This window comes from Erpetoichthys calabaricus, chromosome 9 (genome assembly GCF_900747795.2).
Source record: "Erpetoichthys calabaricus chromosome 9, fErpCal1.3, whole genome shotgun sequence".
Classification (NCBI taxonomy): Eukaryota; Metazoa; Chordata; class Cladistia; order Polypteriformes; family Polypteridae; genus Erpetoichthys; species Erpetoichthys calabaricus.
This window is the reverse complement of record NC_041402.2, coordinates 8,604,910-8,623,487: the sequence shown is the minus strand read 5'-3', so window position 1 is coordinate 8,623,487 and position 18,578 is coordinate 8,604,910. Positions and strand designations below refer to the sequence as shown.

General features: G+C 38.8%; 1 protein-coding gene across 5 annotated transcripts in view; it reads left to right on the top strand.

Moving 5' to 3' along the window:
* Window positions 1–18,578, top strand: part of golga2 (golgin A2) — a 138,878-nt gene that overhangs the window by 56,756 nt on the left and 63,544 nt on the right. For 4 of the 5 annotated variants that reach the window (XM_051931966.1, XM_051931964.1, XM_051931965.1 and 1 more), the window contains 6 exons: window positions 742–804; window positions 2,162–2,242; window positions 7,996–8,034; window positions 12,099–12,161; window positions 16,030–16,123; window positions 16,505–16,611. In XM_051931966.1, the coding sequence (XP_051787926.1) occupies window positions 742–804; window positions 2,162–2,242; window positions 7,996–8,034; window positions 12,099–12,161; window positions 16,030–16,123; window positions 16,505–16,611 (447 nt within the window). The remainder of the gene's footprint in view (window positions 1–741; window positions 805–2,161; window positions 2,243–7,995; window positions 8,035–12,098; window positions 12,162–16,029; window positions 16,124–16,504; window positions 16,612–18,578) is intronic. The other variant, XM_051931963.1, reaches the window with a different exon arrangement.

The following is an 18,578-nucleotide window of genomic DNA, read 5'->3' as shown; positions in this document are numbered from 1 at the left end:
CCGCTGCTTTGCTAGCACAAAGTCTCCTCAGCTCTCTGCTTACCTGGGTGATAAGGTGATAGATTACTGGTACTGTCAATTAAGGTCATCTTGTTTGTCTGTGCAAAATATAATGAAAATATAAGCATCTGTTATTTAAAGAAATGCAGATCTGGCACACCAGGACAATAGCAAAAGTTGTCAATATTAATTTCAAGACCTCTTTCTCTGCATTTTTTACATTAAATTCCATGTATGTTCATGATTTCATATACTTTACAGTGACATAAAAGGTGCTCCAACATCTGATTGAAATGAATTGAAAAGGTTCAGAAATATCTTTTATTGTTACACTGCAATGTTTTCTACACACATTATGAATACTTTTTTTATGAAAGTAAATTTTACAGGGTTTTCTCCTTAACAATACGAGATTCAGATTTTCTTCTCTAATAAGTGAAAGTGATGTTGCATATGACTTAAATTAATTTTTCACAAATGTGCATCTATCTGAACATCACCCATAAATACACATACCTTTGAGGAAAGTGCATAGTACAATTTTTTAGAATGTATTTTTTTTATTTTTTATTACTTTCTCTTCGCCATCATAGTGTTTGTAAGTTGAACTGTAAGTTTAGATTTGAATAAATCTAATATAACCTTATGATAAGATTACAATAATGCGTGTAATGCATTCAAAAAGTGCTGGAGATTTAAAAAAACAACATCGCCAATTTTGTTTCTTTTTTCTTTTTACAGTCCTCTTCCCCCTATATCAATGGGGACAGTGCAATAATGCCTACTAATGAAAAAGAACTTGAGGTAAGGAGAATGTGTTTTTTGCAGAAATATTTTTTTTATAACATGATTCTGCTTCTATACAAGTTAGATTTTTTTGTTCAATATACAGTAATCCCTCACTTATCGCGGGAGAGAGGTTCCAAGGCCGACCGCAATAACCGAATTTCCGCGAAGTAGGGACACTATACTTATTTAATTATTTAACGTGTATTTGGACGTTTTTAAACCCTCCCTGTATTGTTTACAACCCACCATTTACTCTATTAATAACAGGGACAACTGCTAAGCAATATGAAATCGGTAGATAAGTTTACACTTACTGTATAGCGAAGTACACGTAGCAGCTTGTAGGCGGTCATGACGTCGTCGACCTTGTTGCAAAGATTCCTAAAGCAGATTCCATCCAGACTACTGCCTTATCACGTCCACTTGCAACTCGTTTTGCACCCTGGTTAAAGGACACTGCAGCCGTAGATCTTATATGCTTTTCCTCCTTTTTAAATAAAAAGAATCGATGTCCTGCAGCGGTGTAGCTGTTCCCTTCCTTCAACATATCCAAAACTTTGACCTTTTCTGCAATCATTTGCATCTTCTGTTGGTGCTTGGACACGGCCCCTGAAGCATTAGCACGTTAATGATGAATGAGTGAGATGAGACTTCCTGGTTAATGCAACACTCCGTCGCTGAGCCAATCAGCAGCACACAGGAACTTAACTGCGTGCTCTGATTGGGTAGCTTCTCAGCCATCCGCCAATAGCATCTCTTGTATGAAATCAACTGGGCAAACCAACTTACGAAGCAAGTAAAAAGACCCATTGTACGCAGAAACCCGCGAAGCAGCGAAAAATCCGCATTATGAATTTAGATATGCTTACATATAAAATCCGCGAAGTCGTGAATCCGCGAAAAGTGAACCACGAAGTAGCGAGGGATTACTGTATACTTTTATTTAGATGTGCTTTAGTAACATGCATCCTGCTTTGGAGAAAATTGACATTCCCTAGCGGATTACCAGTTCTAAATTAATGAGTGTTTCTCTTCCATTAAAATAAATAATTGTCAGGTGCATCTTGTACAAAGGATTATTGCTTTTACTTAGATGTTTGCTTTTTTCATAAATATGTAAATTCTATCATTTGCTAAACTATCGAAGCAATTAATGCACTTGTGTTTTCTAAAGCGCTTGCATTTGTTAATGAAATATTGGAAAATGTAAACATTAAAGCTTCATTTGTAATATAGGATAAATTGTAGTGACATGCCTTTTTTAAATGTATGGTATATAGTTTTATTTGATATTATTTGATCATTTTCTTTTTTTTCCTTCCTCCACTTCTGTCTTTGTTTTCCCTCCTCTCTCTGCATGCTCGCACGTCAGACACGTAACCAGGAGCTGGCAGCTGCCTTAGACTCCAGCACCCTAGAAAACACACAACTCAGTGCAAAGATAAATGAATTGGTAAGAGAACTCTGGACAGCTGCTTCTGGACAAGCTCTCTGGGTGTCTCTGGTTACTGCTTTTTCTTTGTTTTATAGCCTGTGCATGTTTTCCCTCATATGTGCAAATATAAACTGGACATACTTTTTGCAATTCAAGACATTAATTTTTTTTCCCCATTATATAAAAAGTAAAACCAAAAAAGTGCCATCACAATTGTGATCTTAGAATCAAATAAGTGTTTCCATCGATTCGTGTTGCTGTACAAAATATTAATAATGTACTTACATTGTACATGTGTCCCAGTTTATATTTGCAAAATACTTTTTTTTTTTTGCTTCATAAGGTCTTTACCATGTTATTGTCTTTGTGTTTTTGCACATTTTCCTTCTCTGGATGCCCAGTTTTCCTTCCACATCCCAAGGATATGCTGTAGTGTGGAGCATTCTAACTTGGTCTGGTATGAGTTTGTGTAAAGGTATACCCAATGATAGACTGGCTTTTTATCCTTTTTGTTGCTGCCTTGGCACCTTTGCTGAAAGGATTGTCTTGTGGTTTCCATTCCTTCAAAAAAAACAAAAAAAAAAACAGCAAATAAAAGTAGAGCTTTTGTTTTGTTTCTTTTATTTTACATCATCCCAGAATCTCTGTTGCAAAGTGGTCTAATTTGTTTCTAGACTTCTCTAGTGCCTTCAACACAATCCAACCTCTGCTCCTTAGGGACAAGCTGACAGAGATAGGATTAGATTCATACCTAGTGGCATGGATCGTGGACTATCTTTAAGACAGACCTCAGTATGTGCGTCTTGGGAACTGCACGTCTGACATTGTGGTCAGCAACACAGGAGCGCCATAGGGGACTGTACTTTCTCCAGTCCTGTTCAGCCTATATACATCGGACTTCCAATACAACTCTGAGTCCTGCCATGTGCAAAAGTTCGCTGATGACACTGCTATCGTGGGCTGCATCAGGAATGGGCTGGAGGATGAGTACAGGGACCTAATCAATGACTTTGTTAAATGGTGTGACTCAAACCACCTGCACCTGAACACCAGCAAAACCAAAGAGCTGGTGGTGGATTTTAGGAGGCCCAGACCCCTCATGGACCCCGTGATCATCAAAGGTGACTGTGTGCAGATGGTGCAGACCTATAAATATCTGGGAGTGCAGCTGGATGATAAATTAGACTGGACTGCCAATACTGATGCGCTGTGCAAGAAAGGACAGAGCCGACTATACTTCCTTAGAAGGCTGGCGTCCTTCAACATCTGCAGTAAGATGCTGCAGATGTTCTGTCAGACAGTTGTGGCGAGCGCCCTCTTCTACGCAGTGGTGTGCTGGGGAGGCAGCATTAAGAGGAAAGACGCCTCACGCCTGGACAAACTGGTGAGGAAGGCAGGCTCTATTGTTGGCATGGAGCTGGACAGTTTAACATCTGTGGCAGAGCGAAGGGCGCTCAGCAGGCTCCTATCAATTATGGAGAATCCACTGCATCCACTAAATAGTATCATCTCCAGACAGAAGAGCAGCTTTAGCGACAGACTGCTGTCACTGTCCTGCTCCACTGACAGATTGAGGAGATCGTTCCTCCCCCAAACTATGCGACTCTTCAATTCCACCTGGGGGGGTAAACGTTAACATTTAACATATACAAAGTTATTGTCTTTTTTTCACCTGCATTATTATCATTCTTTAATTTAATATTATTTATTGTATCAGTATGCTGATGCTGGAAAATGTGAATTTCCCATTGGGATTAATAAAGTATCGATCGATCGATCGCACTGAAGCAAGTATGATTCAACATGAAGAATTGTCTCCCTGTGTGGCTTACAATTGTGGCCAAAGGGGCAGCAGCCCAAACTTGCGGGTTACTGAATATGTTCACATTGAAGCAGAGAATGCTACTACTGCATATTAATTCACTACTTCATATCACACATATATACTGAATAAATGCTTTTTCCAGATATTCTCATAAATATTTATTTCTTGTGAAACTCTCCTGTTCTAGAAAGGCATCTGCATGTCCTCATCATAGCACTTGGTTCATCTTAGTACTTGGTTGACTGTCTCTCTTAGTGAGGTGCTCTTGCTAAAAGCTTAAATTATAAAGTTACACAACTAGTCATTTTTGTACTTCAATTTCCTCTAAATCGTTTCATAAACTCTCACTCACAACAATTTTATTTGACTTTTAAAGAAATGGTACACAAACAATCAGTCTTTTAGCTTAGTTTTCCCCACATAAGTGTAAATATCCCAATAGTGAGACACTGTGTCTGACAAGGGGCAAGTGGAAGCCAAATTTGGAGAGAATAGGCAGGTGAAAATGTACAGCTTGTAGGTTTAAAAGTGACTGCTACTGTATCTGGCAGTACATCTGTAGGAAATATTCATTATTGCCAATTGAAGTGGAGCAGCTTTGGCATATGAAGTTGGACAGTATTAAAAGTTCTCCAATTTTTGTTTTAAATAACCAAAACTAGTAAAATAAAAAAGGCCATTTCTAATGTGAACATTGACTTTAAAGAAACCATAGACTTAAGCAAAAAGTAAATATCCTTTTTGATAAAAGCACTATATAGCGCCCGACCCGGCACAGACTGACACAGAGGCACGTGTGAAAAAACAAAGACTTTTATTTTTCTTCAGCTAGAGGGCACTTCTTCCCCGTGAACCCCCCAGCCACAACACAGTCCCAAAAAGCACTTAACTTCCAACAACACAACTCTCCCGTTGGCACCACCACTCCTCCTTGGCAACCTCGTCCTCTTCTTCCCGATTCTGGCTCCTAAGTGGTGGATGCTGGCCCTTTTTATAGCCTACCTGGATGTGCTCCAGGTGCTTGATCACCTGTTGCTAATTGCACTTCTGGGCGGGGTTGCAGAGATGTCCAGGTTGGCCCCGGGATCCATGCAGCACCCCCTGGCGGCCACCCCAGATTCCCACAGGGTTGTGGAGAACTCCCATCTCCCATGGAACCCTGTGGGAAACTGTGGCACCATCGTCAACCAGGGAGGCTGCCACCTAGTGTCCCAGGGAGGTAGTGAGAAGCCCATGGCTGCTCCCCTGGAACATAAGTAGAAGGGGGGACCCGGCCTCCCGCCACACCTTTTAAAAGTCCTCTTTTTTAGTTCCCAGTAATGCATAGCTGAGCCATGTAGCTTTGACGGGAAAACCGTTGCAGCTTGTAAGAAGATGCCTTAAATTATTATTTTCATGCAGTCCATGGTGAAGAAGAGTGTCAATATCTCAAGTAGACAAGTTTTAAATAATAAAATTTTTCTGAGATCTGGAAGGCAGCTGTAGTTTGTTGCATTAAGTTTCACCAAAATCAAAGATGGTGATGCAAAAATCTTTTTTTATATATATATATATATATATATATGTTCAAACCGAGCAGTTCCCTTGTACTTTTGGCTGCAATTTTAAAATCCTCCTGTAGACAAATTAAGTTGTGAGTGGCTTTCCTTCTTTTTCCATACATCATTAACTAATGCTTATTCTCCAAATTGTCACTAAAATCACTAGACACGGACCCTTTAAAATTCAAAAGATAGATAGATAAATAGATACTTTAATAATCCCAAGGGGAAATTCACATACTCCAGCAGCAGCAGCATACTGATAAAAAACAATATTAAATTAAAGAGTAATAAAAATGCAGGTATAACAGACAATAACTTTGTATAATGTTAACGTTTACCCCCCCCCGGGTGGAATTGAAGAGTCTTATAGTGTGGGGGAGGAACGATCTCCTCAGTCTGTCAGTGGAGCAGGACGATGACAGCAGTCTGTCGCTGAAGCTGCTCCTCTGTCTGGAGATGATCCTGTTTAGTGGATGTAGTGGATTCTCCATGATTGACAGGAGTCTGCTCAGCGCCAGTCGCTCTGCCACAGATGTCAAACTGTCCAGCTCCATGCCTACAATAGAGTCTGCCTTCCTCACCAGTTTGTCCTGGCGTGAGGCGTCCCTCTTCTTTATGCTGCCTCCCCAGCACACCACCGCGTAGAAGAGGGCGCTCTCCACAACCGTCTTATAGAACATTTGTAGCATCTTATTGCAGATGTTGAAGGATGCCAGCCTTCTAAGGAAGTATAGTCCCCTCTGTCCTCTCTTGCACAGAGCATCAATATTGGCAGTCCAGTCCAGTTTATCATCCAGCTGCACTCCCAGGTATTTATAGGTCTGCACCCTGTGCACACAGTCACCTCTGATGATCACGTTGTCCATGAGGGGCCTGGACCTCCTAAAATCCACCACCAGCTCCTTGGTTTTGCTGGTGTTCCGTTGTAGGTGGTTTGAGTCGCACCATTTAACAAAGTCCTTGATTAGGTTCATATACTTCTCCTCCTGCCCAATCCTGATACGGCCCACGATAGCAGTGTCATCAGCTAACTTTTGCACGTGGTAGGACTCCGCGTTGTATTGGAAGTCCGATGTATATAGGCTGAACAGGACCGGAGAAAGTATAGTCCCCTGCGGCGCTCATGTGCTGCTGACCACATACTGAGGTCTGTCTGTAAGATAGTCGACGATCCATGCTACCAGGTATGAATCTACTCCCATCTCTGTTAGCTTGTCCCTAAGGAGCAAAGGTTGGATGGTGTTGAAGGCGCTAGAGAAGTCCAGAAACATAATTCTTACAGCACCACTGCCTCTGTCCAAGTGGGAGAGGGATCAGTGTAGCATGTAGATGATGGCATCCTCCGCTCCCTCCTTCTTCTGGTATGCGAACTGCAGAGGGTCGAGAGCGTGGCAGACCTGTGGCCTCAGATTGTGAAGTAGCAGCCACTCCATGGTCTTCATCACATGTGACGTCAGGGCGACAGGCTGGAAGTCATTCATCTCACTAGGACATGATACCTTTGGGACTGGGGTGATGCAAGATGTTTTCCAAAGCCTCGGGACTCTCCCCTGTTCCAGGCTCAGGTTGAAGATGTGCTGTAGAGGACTCCCCAGTTCCAACGCACAGGCCTTTGGCAGCCGCTTCAGAAAGTTAAGAAAAGTAACATAGAAAGTACATCCCTTCGCTATAGAACCCTCTAAACTAAGGAATGTTATCCTTTCCAGTGCTAGAGCTATCCCATTGATCACAACATTTAAATCAAGGCTATAGACTTATTTTTAGCGTTACATACTCATTTTGGAGTTTTTTTGTCACATTTTATTTGAGTACATTTTAAAGAAAAAAAAATTAATGATTTATTGTACTCAAATTTTTTTTGGTATGAGAATTACATATAGGACCACTCATATTGTTGCCATTGTAAAGTAGCCATTGATCTGGAAAGCCACTTGGTTTAAAATCTGTTTTTAATTACTTTAACCATTCATGCATTATATTTGGATGATGAATGTGAAGGCACCTTTTTTTAATTGGGTGTACAAATATTAGTAGCAAAAAGCAAAATAAACTCACAGCTTACATATGAAGAGATGGTGATAAATTTGACAATATAAATGCATTATTTTTGTCAAATCACTCTTGCATATATTTGTTAAGATGTCGATATGTTTATTGTTTTGATATCTGAACTTTTTTCTTTTCTATTTGAATTTGTGGAAATCCCCAAGAACAGTAAAACTAAAAAATAAAAAAAAATAAAAAAATTTTCTTCTGAATCAAATGCACTATTTAAGGAAATATAAGCAGTTCACAGACTTTCAAGCAGCCGTTTATTTCAGTAGTTTGAGTTTTAAATGTCAAATGCACAAAAAGTATAACAATTTTCCTTTTTATTTATTTATTTTTTTATATTAATACAGACGAAGCAAACTCAGGACCTTACAGATCAACTAAGTAAGGTACGTAGTGACTCGGGCGCCGCCGCGAGTGTCAGCCTTTCAATGTCAATTTCCCCTTGGGATTACAGTATTTTGCGCACTATAAGGCGCACTTAAAAGCCTTTAATTTTCTCAAAAATCCACGGTGCGCCTTTAAATTCGGTGCGCCTTATGTGTGCACTGAGTTCCAAAATCTGTAAAAATGTTGTTGTGCATTTTAGTAAGCGCTCTGCTTGATTGACTGTCAGACCATTTCCTGCCGACATAGGGACGTAGTAATACGTACACTATGAACGCTGGCAGCGATAAACCAATTGCAGAACATTACGTAAAGCCACGTACACTTACCTCCGCCACGCCTACGGCAGGTAGGTATATTGTACTACTGGTGCACTGCGAAACCACATTTGTTTGGCTAAGGACCCTGAAAATGGCATCAGAGAAGAGACATGCTTACGATGCACAATTCAAACTACAGGCTATCAGTTACGCGGTTGTAAATGGGAATAGAGCAGCAGCGAGAGAATTTAAAATCAATGAATCTATGGTTCGGAAGTGGAGGAAGCAGGATAATGAATTGCGGCAAGTTAAAAAGACAAAAAAGAGTTTCCGTGGGAACAAGGCGAGGTGGCCAGAGTTGGAAGACCAACTTGAACAATGGATTCTTGAACAAAGAGCAGCCGGGAGAAGCGTCTCTACAGTCACCATTCGACTGAAGGCAATAACGATAGCACAAGACATGAAGCTCGAGCACTTTCAAGGAGGTCCGTCTTGGTGCTTTCGTTTTATGAAAAGGCGCCATCTCGCCATCCGCGCACGAACTACCGTGGCGCAGCAACTGCCAGCGGATTACAAAGAAAAGCTGACCATCTTCCGCACCTACTGCAGCAACAAGATTACCGACAAAAAAATCCAGCCCAACCACATCACCAACATGGACGAGGTCCCTCTCACTTTTGACATCCCCGTGAACCATACTGTGGAGAAAAAGGGGACCAGCACGGTATCCATACGCACCACGGGGCATGAGAAATCGGCTTTCACTGTTGTTCTTGGTTGCCACGGTAATGGACAGAAACTACCACCTATGGTCATTTTTAAGAGGAAGACGCTGCCAAAAGAAAAGTTTCCAGCCGGAGTCATCGTTAAGGCCAATCCAAAGGGCTGGATGGACGAGGAGAAAATGAGAGAGTGGCTGAGAGAGGTGTATGTGAAGAGACCGGGTGGGTTTTTCCATGCATCACCGTCTTTGTTGATCTGCGACTCCATGCGTGCCCATATCACCGCTACTGTGAAAAAACAAGTGAAGCAAATGAATACGGAGCTTGCCATCATTCCAGGAGGATTAACAAAAGAACTCCAACCGCTGGACATCGGTGTAAACAGGGCGTTCAAAGTGAAGATGCGAGCGTCATGGGAGCGATGGATGAGAGACGGCGAACACACCTTTACTAAGACTGGAAGGCAGCGCCGGGTGAGTTACGCCACAATATGTGAATGGATTGTGGATGCCTGGGCTAAGGTGTCTGCTTCGACTGTTGTCCGAGCTTACGCGAAAGCTGGAATCATTGCTGAACAGCCACCCGGCAACGAGACTGATTCCGACAATGACGAGAGGGAACCCGGCATGTTTGATGGCAAACTTGCCCATCTGTTCAATTCAGATACAGAAGGTGAGGACTTCGATGGATTTGTGACAACAAACTGATCAAAAAACAATGTGAGTGTATTTTTAAATACGTAGTAGAATAAGGTTTAACTAAACTCATTGTTTTGCTTCTGTTACCTTGTTTTTGCATGCGCCGAATAATACGGTGCGCCTTATGTATGGCTTAAGTACAGAAATAAGCCCCGCAATTGAGAGTGCGCCTTTCAATCCAGTGCGCCTTATGGTGCGCAAAATACTGTAGTAAAGTATCCTATCTCTCGCTATCTCTCTCTCTATCTATCTCTATCTCTAGATTATGTTGTGTTGAATTCTGGATCGGACATTATACTATGTATCAACAGAAAAGACTCTAAAGTCAAAGTGATATGTGATCAATATTGTGTGTTTTATATTTGTAATTTTGATCGCTTTACAGAGATCTGCTAACTATCTATCTATCTATCTATCTATCTATCTATCTATCTATCTATCTATCTATCTATTCACCCCCCTTTGATAAAACCCTGGTTAATAATCACTGGTACAGCTAGTTGGGTTTAAAAGTTAAATAATTAGTTTAATGGAGATCTGTCTGGAGTTTTAATTGATTGCAGTACAAATGCTCCTGTATCTAGAAGGTCCAACTTGTGGGCTGTTCATTATGGTGGTGTAACCTACTGTACACAATGAAGACAATACCTTGTCTGCTCAGAGTGCATTGCTTGCCTTTCAAATACTCCCTTAGAATTGAATGTATTCAGCTTGGCTAGAGTAACTGCTGAAAATTTAAATGTAGCTTATTTTATACAGCTGAAGAAGACAATCTTGAAATCTCATCATGTGAACCTGAATTAAAGAAGTATAGAAAGCAATATAGTGGCAAGTTGTAGAAATCGTTTTGTAGCAGAAGGATGAGAGGGTGTGTGTGTTTGTTTGTTTTTTTTTTTTGTTTAAGTGATGACCTCAACAGTATATTACATTAAAAAATGTACTGAGATGAAATAAGTGTTTCTCTCCTCAAGTAAAATTCACATCAGTTTGCTTTGAGAAATGGTGATGTATTTCAGATCTGCATCTTCATGGCCTACAATTTTTTTGTACACAATAACCCACTATCAAAATATCAAAGCATAATTTACATCCTGACATTATTAGGGTGTTATACCGTGTTAGCCATTATGAATGTAGAGAAAAGCCAAGCAAAATGACACCTTTTATTGGCTAACTAAAAAGATTACAATATGCAAGCTTTCGAGGCAACTCAGGCCCCTTCAGGCAAGCTTGCATATTGTAATCTTTTTAGTTAGCCAATAAAAGGTGTCATTTTGCTTGGCTTTTCTCTACATCCTGACATTTAAAAGCTATTATTATTTGCTTCCATTATTGCAGAAATATTTGTTTAGTGCTTATTTTGAACATGGTGCCATTGCAGGCGGTGCTTGAAGACAGAGGGTTCTGTCAATTGCACAATGTCATCACAATATCATATTTCTGTTTCTACCATTCCATTTAGTACATTGAATAGTCTTGTTACTGGGAATGTTAAAGTTTTGTATATATTATGATACAGTTGCATCTTTAAAACAATGCCTCAGATATTTTCTTTCATGAAAACTTTTCTTCTACTATGTGCAACTTGGTGAGGTATGTTTTAAACAAAGTATCTTTAGTAAGAAGTTTCAAAAATGAAAAGCAGACCATTCAGCAGCTAAACTTTCCCATTATCTTATCCAGATTAACTTTTTAAAAATTGTCAAGATTTACACTTTTGCTATTTGACTTTTTTCCCCCCTCTAAATTTCAAAGATCCCTTAATGTGAAGGAATGTTTTCTTGATTCATAGAAACACTAGAAAAAGTTGATTTTGTGAGAACAAGTATTAGGAAAGAAGAGAATAACTTTTCTAATTGAAATAAATGGAGAAAATGAGGTGACATAATGGAATTGTTTAAAATAATTTGGTAAATTTAGTACAGTGGATACTGGCTGTTATTTTAAAACAAATTCTTCAACAAGAAAATGGTAACACAGGTGGAAAATTAAGATCAGATTTTGCAGAAACATTAGAAATATTTCTTCAAAGAGAGAATAATACACAAATGGGATAAGTTTCTAGGTAGTGTGATAGATGATAGTACTTTGGGGAGTTTTTGATGCAATTTAATGTCATCTTGGAGAACTTTGGTGAGTAGGATTAATGATCTTGTTGGGCTGAATAACCGGTTCTTGTCCAAGTTTAATGTTCTAATTTGCTAAATTCACAGTTTGTATTTATTATACAAGTTAAGTATCCTACTTAGCCATTGGTTTGTGCTGAAATTGTGCATACTTATAACCAAACACTGTATTTTTACCGAAAAATAATAAATATGATTTAACTTTTCAAGTGCCATGTTGACAGTGTTTTAAAACTTAAATTTCTAAAATCTTCTTTCAGGAACGCAAGGATTTTGAACAAAAGTTTATAAAAGAGCAAGCTGCTATGCGAGAACAGTTACAGGTAAACATTTTTAAGCTGTCATTTTTAACAGAGAAAAATATCTTTGCTGAATGTCCTTCACATTTTGGGAGTTGCTTCTTAGACATGAGTATTTAGTTTGCAGCAATATCATTATTTAGTAAATCCACCATCTGCACATTGAAAACAAACATTTTTGTAGAAATATATTGAAATTTTCACATGCTGCTTTTAATAATCTAAGTATATTAATCATTTATAGCACTTAAAAGGAATGATATTTATAGACTTTATAGGCTCACAATTCTCTTCTTCCTCTGGTGAAGAGTGGCCTGGAGTGAGGGTTTGTGCTGTTATAATGTACTGGAATTATTGAGACTAAAGATAATATACTGTATATTGTACATTTTTATACATTGTAACAAAATAGTCTGTCTTGATTTTATGTATTGAGGGTGAAATCCTACCTGTTTTTTTTTCTGATTACAGTACTGAATTCAGTCAAGTACTAATTAAATGATAAAAGTGATTATATTATAGTGATGGTATAGAGGTTAAACCAGATAAAATCTGTTCACATTATTAAATGTTACTAAAATGTTTCTCAGTAAAGATTTTACACACTTTAAGTAGGCACCTCCTGAATGCAGAATAAGTTAGTTGCACCAATAGGCTTATGCAGTGGTTGTTATCATTTGAATATTTATTTTTAGTCCCACAAGTCATATTCATTTTTTCTGCTTCCTTTAGAAGTTTAGTCTGCCAATGCAGTAGTACCACCTATCATGCTTATTTTAATAAAATTGATATGTCTACTTTAACAGTCAACTTTCAAAGGCAGCATAAAAAAAAGAACTTGCCTGTTTACTGGAAAAAATTTTATTGTCATCAAATCCTAAAGATCCATTTATTTAGAACTTGAGTTTTTTGTTTCTCTTTCCAGCTAAACTTGCTTTGTTAGTTTGTAGAGTATGCTTATGATGTACTTACAGTATCTTCTTTTCTGTGAGTAATTGGCATTACTGTTGTGTAATTGGCATGAATTTTCTGGCAGTGTGCAACATGTATGTGGTAATATTCAGGCATAACCACGTTTTTGATGGCTGCATCTTTTCATCTGCATTCACATTCAAATATAGTATAAGATACTCTTAAGGTAAAAATCTATCCATTACTTAACAATATTAATACAGATTGCATAAATAACCAGGTCATTACGTTACTTCCTGGAGAGAGACACCTCTTTTTAAGTACTGACAATGTTGATTCTGAAGACGAGAATGAGCATCTTAGCCCCTTAGAATATTTAAACACTATTAACCCAGCCGGATTACCACAACACAATCTTAACCTTAAAATCGCTACAATAGTCATGCTATTAAGAAACCTTAATACTAAACAAGGTTAATGCAACGGTACATGTTTAGTCATCAACACCATGACAGACAATGTTATTGAAGCAAAGGTACTTACAGGATCACATGCTAACAATACTGTTTTGATTCCTAGAATTGACCTTACAAGTTCTGACCTGGAATTACCTTTTACACTTAAACGACGCCAATTTCCCATTAAACCTGCATTTGCCATGACGATCAACAAATCCCAAGGACAAACCATGGACAGAGTTGTCATTTTCCTCTCTGAACCTGTATTTGGACATGGACAACTTTATGTAGCCTTCTCGAGAGTTCGGCGTTCATCTGACATTAAAGTTAAAGTTAGAGATACTCCATGTCAAGGAAAACTCATTCATGGACAACACGCCATCTTTACTACAAATGTGTATAAAGAGATATTCCAATAAATCTTTCTAAGGTACAATGCTATGGGTTCTTTACATCTTTTGTTCGTCATCTACACCTTTACACTCCAATATATCTCATACATACATCAATGTATTTCGGGTTACCCAACACCGGGGGTTGGCGAGCGAAGCGAGCAGGGGGCGGAGCCCCCTAGTAATATATATAATATATAATATATATATAATATATCCTCTTTCATAAAATCCCTGTGTGCGTCCAGGTGTCCATGTGTGTCTTCTGGTGAAGTGCGCATGCGCGGGGCACGGTGCGATGCGCGATATTACTGTCAGAGAAAGTTACAAGTGTTTTACGGAAATACAAACCAGTATTACTGCGAGAGGAAATTAAAGGTACACAATACAGTGACTCATATTACAGCCACATACAAACCAGTATTACTGTCAGAGGAAATTAAAGGCATATTACCGACGCGCATGCCTGTATTACCGCTAGAGAAAATTAAAGGTATATTACGGACGTACAAGCCAACGGATGTACAAGACAGTATTACTGTCACAGAAAATTAAAGACACACAATACACGGTGGCAGCCCATGAAGAACGGTCAGCTCAGCAAGTAAACATCAACAAAAGAAAGGCTGAAAGAAAGAAAAATACGACCAACAAAAAGAATAAGGTCAAAGTCCCTTGCCATTTAATATAGACTGTTACTACTAATGTTTATGCACTACTGTTCTAGCGCCCGTTATTGTAACGGGCTAAATGACTAGTGTATATATATGTCTGTGTATATATGTATGTGTGTGTGTGTATATATATATATATATATATATGTCTTTTAAATAACGAGACTGGGATTCCACCTAGGAAACCAAAGCAGTCAGAACCAGTTATAACTGCATGCGTGGTGACCTTGAACATGTCTGAACCTGCATGACAAGCAGCAACACTCTGTGATGTTCAGTTGATTGTGAGTCGCCATTTAGTTTGGTTGTTTTTTCTGTAGTGTGCCAAAAAAATGCTAAGTTTAAAAGTTGTGCAAAGATGGTCCCAAGGGTTCTCACACCAGAGCAAAAAAAATGTCGCAAGGAATGTTGTGTTGACATTCTGCAGCAAGTTGACGCAGATCCAAACCGGTTTCATAAAGTAATCACTTGTGACGAAACCTGGATCTTCCAGTATGATCCTAAAACCAAAAGTCAGTCAATGCACTGGAAAACACCACCATCACCAAGAATGAAAAAAGCTCATCAAAGCAAGTGAAAATTTAAAGCCATGCTCATTGTGTTTTTCGATATCAAGGGTGTAATTTTGCAAGAATGGGTTGCGGAAGGCACAACAGTTAACCAGCATTATTATAAGGAAGTTTTGATAAAGCTGAGAGAAAAAGTCAGAAAAAAACGGCTGCAACTGTGGGGAAAATGGTTTCATTCTTCACCAGGACAATGTGCCTGCTCACACAGCACTTTCTGTAAAGCAGTTTTTGATCGACAAGCACATTACTACACTTGAGCATCCTCCGTATTCGCCCGATTTAGCACCGTGTGACTTATCTTTCCCAAAAGTTAAATCAGTGCTTAAAGGGACACGTTTTGAGTATGTGATGCTGTAAAGAAGAAAACGGCGGATGTGTTAAAACAGCTGATAGAAATTGATTTACTCCATGCCTTCGACCAGTGTAAAACAAGACTGTAGCACTGTATTAGTGCAAATGGGGAGTATATTGAAGGGGACAAGCATTAAATTTGTAATACATATAAATAAAATGTTAGTTATTTAATAAGTCTCGTTATTTAATAGACACACCTCATATGTGTGTATATGAGAGAGTGATTTGGGCTTTTAAGTATGCGAAGTACTGCGTGGGAAACATATCGCACGACAGAGCAGCCGTAAGTAAGGGAGCAATATGAAGGTAGTCTTTCAGCGTTTTTCAAAGGAACGTCCATATCCTCTAGGGGTGAGGTCAGATATGTTTTTGCGCCTCACCTCGTGTGCTGAAATACATTGCTTCCTTCTTTGGGGATGTTTTTATCAAATGACAAAGTATTTGTGCTTGGTAGGTCTAGTTATGTATGTTTGTATGCCAATGCGACTACCTACAGACTCTAGTTTATCTTTTATAACTGTTTACTTTTGAAGGTGCACATCCAGACGATTGGCATTTTGGTATCGGACAAGTCTGAGTTGCAAACTGCACTCTCTCACACACAGCAAGCAGCAAGACAAAAAGCAGGTAAATGTAATCCAGTGGCGCTAAGGTAATTATGTAGAGCATATTACTAATGGTCTGTAATCAGTCTTCGTATGAACCACTAGTGAATATATTTGAAAAAAATAATGGAACCTTTTGATGTTTAAATTGCAGTACGTTGTTTTAATATTTGCCTTTTTATTTTGCTCCCTTTTTCAGATTGTGCTTGTTTTGTATTTTCATTTAAACTTTTATAAAAGTAAATTATAGTCATATTGTTTATATATGTTTGTGTTGACGAATATTTCTGTAAATATCTAGTTTTAAAATATGTGCATGTGCAAATGCTTGTGTAGTCAAAAATATGCTGCTAGTGGTTGTATTCAATGTGTGTGTTACAGATATACTAACTTTCTTTTACAGGTGAAGTAGAAGAACTGAGTAGCAGATTTCAAGCCAGCAGGCAGCGTGTAGCAGAACTTGAACGTACTTTATCTTCAGTTTCATCTCAACAAAAGCAACATGAGAAGGTAGTGCATGAGGAAAATATAATTTAATAAAGTGATTCTCATCAAATAACTTTCAAAAGCTTTGTTATCTGATATATACTAGGGGGCTCCGCCCCCTGCTCGCTTCGCTCGCCAACCCCTGGTGTCAGGTAATTACAAATAGCGTGATGTATGTATGAGATATAGCATAGTGTGAAGGTGTAGATGACGCATATAGGAAGCAAAGAATAAACTGCATGGCACAGTGTAAAGATTTATTGGAAAATTTCGTTGAACACAACATTAGTAGTAAAGATGGTGTCTGGTCCTTGAATGAGTTTTCCTTGGCATGGATCATTTATAACCTTAACTATAACGTCAGATGAACGTCGAACTCGTGAGAAGGCCACATAAAGTTGTCCATGTCCAAAAACGGGCTCAGAGAGGTAGATGCCAACCTTGTACATGGTTTGTCCTTGTGATTTGTTGATGGTCATGGCAAATGCAGGTTTACTGGGGAACTGTCGCCGTTTAAGTGTAAAAGGTAATTCTAGGTCAGAACTTGTAAGGTCAATTCTAGGAATCAGAACAGTATTGTTAGCATGTGATCCTGTAAGAACTTTTGCTTCAATAACATTGTGTGTCATGGTGTTGTCGACTAAACGTGTACCATTGCATAAACCTTGTTTAGTGTTAAGGTTTCTTACTAGCATGATTATTGTTCCGATATTAAGCTTAAGATTGTGTTGTGGTAATCTGGCTGGGTTAATAGTGTTCAAATATTGTAAGGGGAAATTAAGATGGTCATTGTCGTCATCAGAGTCAACTTTGTCAGAGCTTAGAAAGAGCTGTGCCTCTCCAGGAAGTAATGCAATGACTTGGTTATTTATGTGATCAACATTAATATTTTTTGGACATAATATAGTCCGTTGTGTTAAAAGTGGTATTTGGTCTAATGAGATTGTTGTTCCAAATATCTCCGTAACTAAGTCGTCGCAGATAAAGGCTTGAGGAATTGTAATAATATCTGGGTGAAGTCCATCTGTATTGGTGAGTGTCCCATCTCCCAGTTGTAATAACCAATTGTTATATTCTGGATCTGGACATTGCATGTTTTGTACTAAGTGTATCTTTTGAAAGCAATGCCAAATGTCCGCGTATTTTAAGGTGGACTGAACAATAGCTGAGCGAATGGCATATGGAACAATAGCTAAGCACTGTCTAAAATCTCCTCCTAATAAAAGTACCTTTCCCCCCAAAGGGAATATTATTATTCATCAACGTTTGTAGAAGTTTATCAATGGTGTTGAGTAAATGACTGGATGCCATTGTACATTCATCTATAATTAACAGTTTTGCAAGACAGATGTCACGTGCATTGTTACTGTTCATTTTCATAGTGGATACCGACGTTTCTGTGATTGGGACCGGTATTTTGAATAAGGAGTGACATGCGTTTTTGGAGCCGAGACATTTTTTCTTCCGCGGTTTCATTAGCGCGTTGTAGGCACCGACGTGTATTGTTTTTTTTCATGCGGGTTCGTGTTTGTGGTCCCGTTACTCGAGCCGTATCGTTTTGTACACGTGATCGTGAATTCATGACCTGTTTGTTCTTTATCGTTAGTAATATGGATAAGTAATAAGGAGGATCGCACTCACTGTTAATATGGAGCCTTTTCTGTGGTTGTACGGTTAATAGTGCATCATTGTAATGAGATTCACCTATGCTGTATAGTTTGAACGTGTTTAGATGACGTATGTTTAATACGGACTGTTCGTTTCTTCGTATTATTACCCATCAGGTGTCGCGCCTGTATATGTATTGTAGTCCGGTCTCTTGTTGTTTATGTATGATGTCGTTTGTCGGCGTGCGTCTTTTTAGAAGTGCGTGGAATGTGCTATATAGTCTGTACGTTGATTTCAGATGCGTAGTATCTGCCGTTTTCCGAAACACAAATCTCTTTCTGTAATATGTTGGGTTTGATGTGTGACCCTTTGAGGACTCAGTA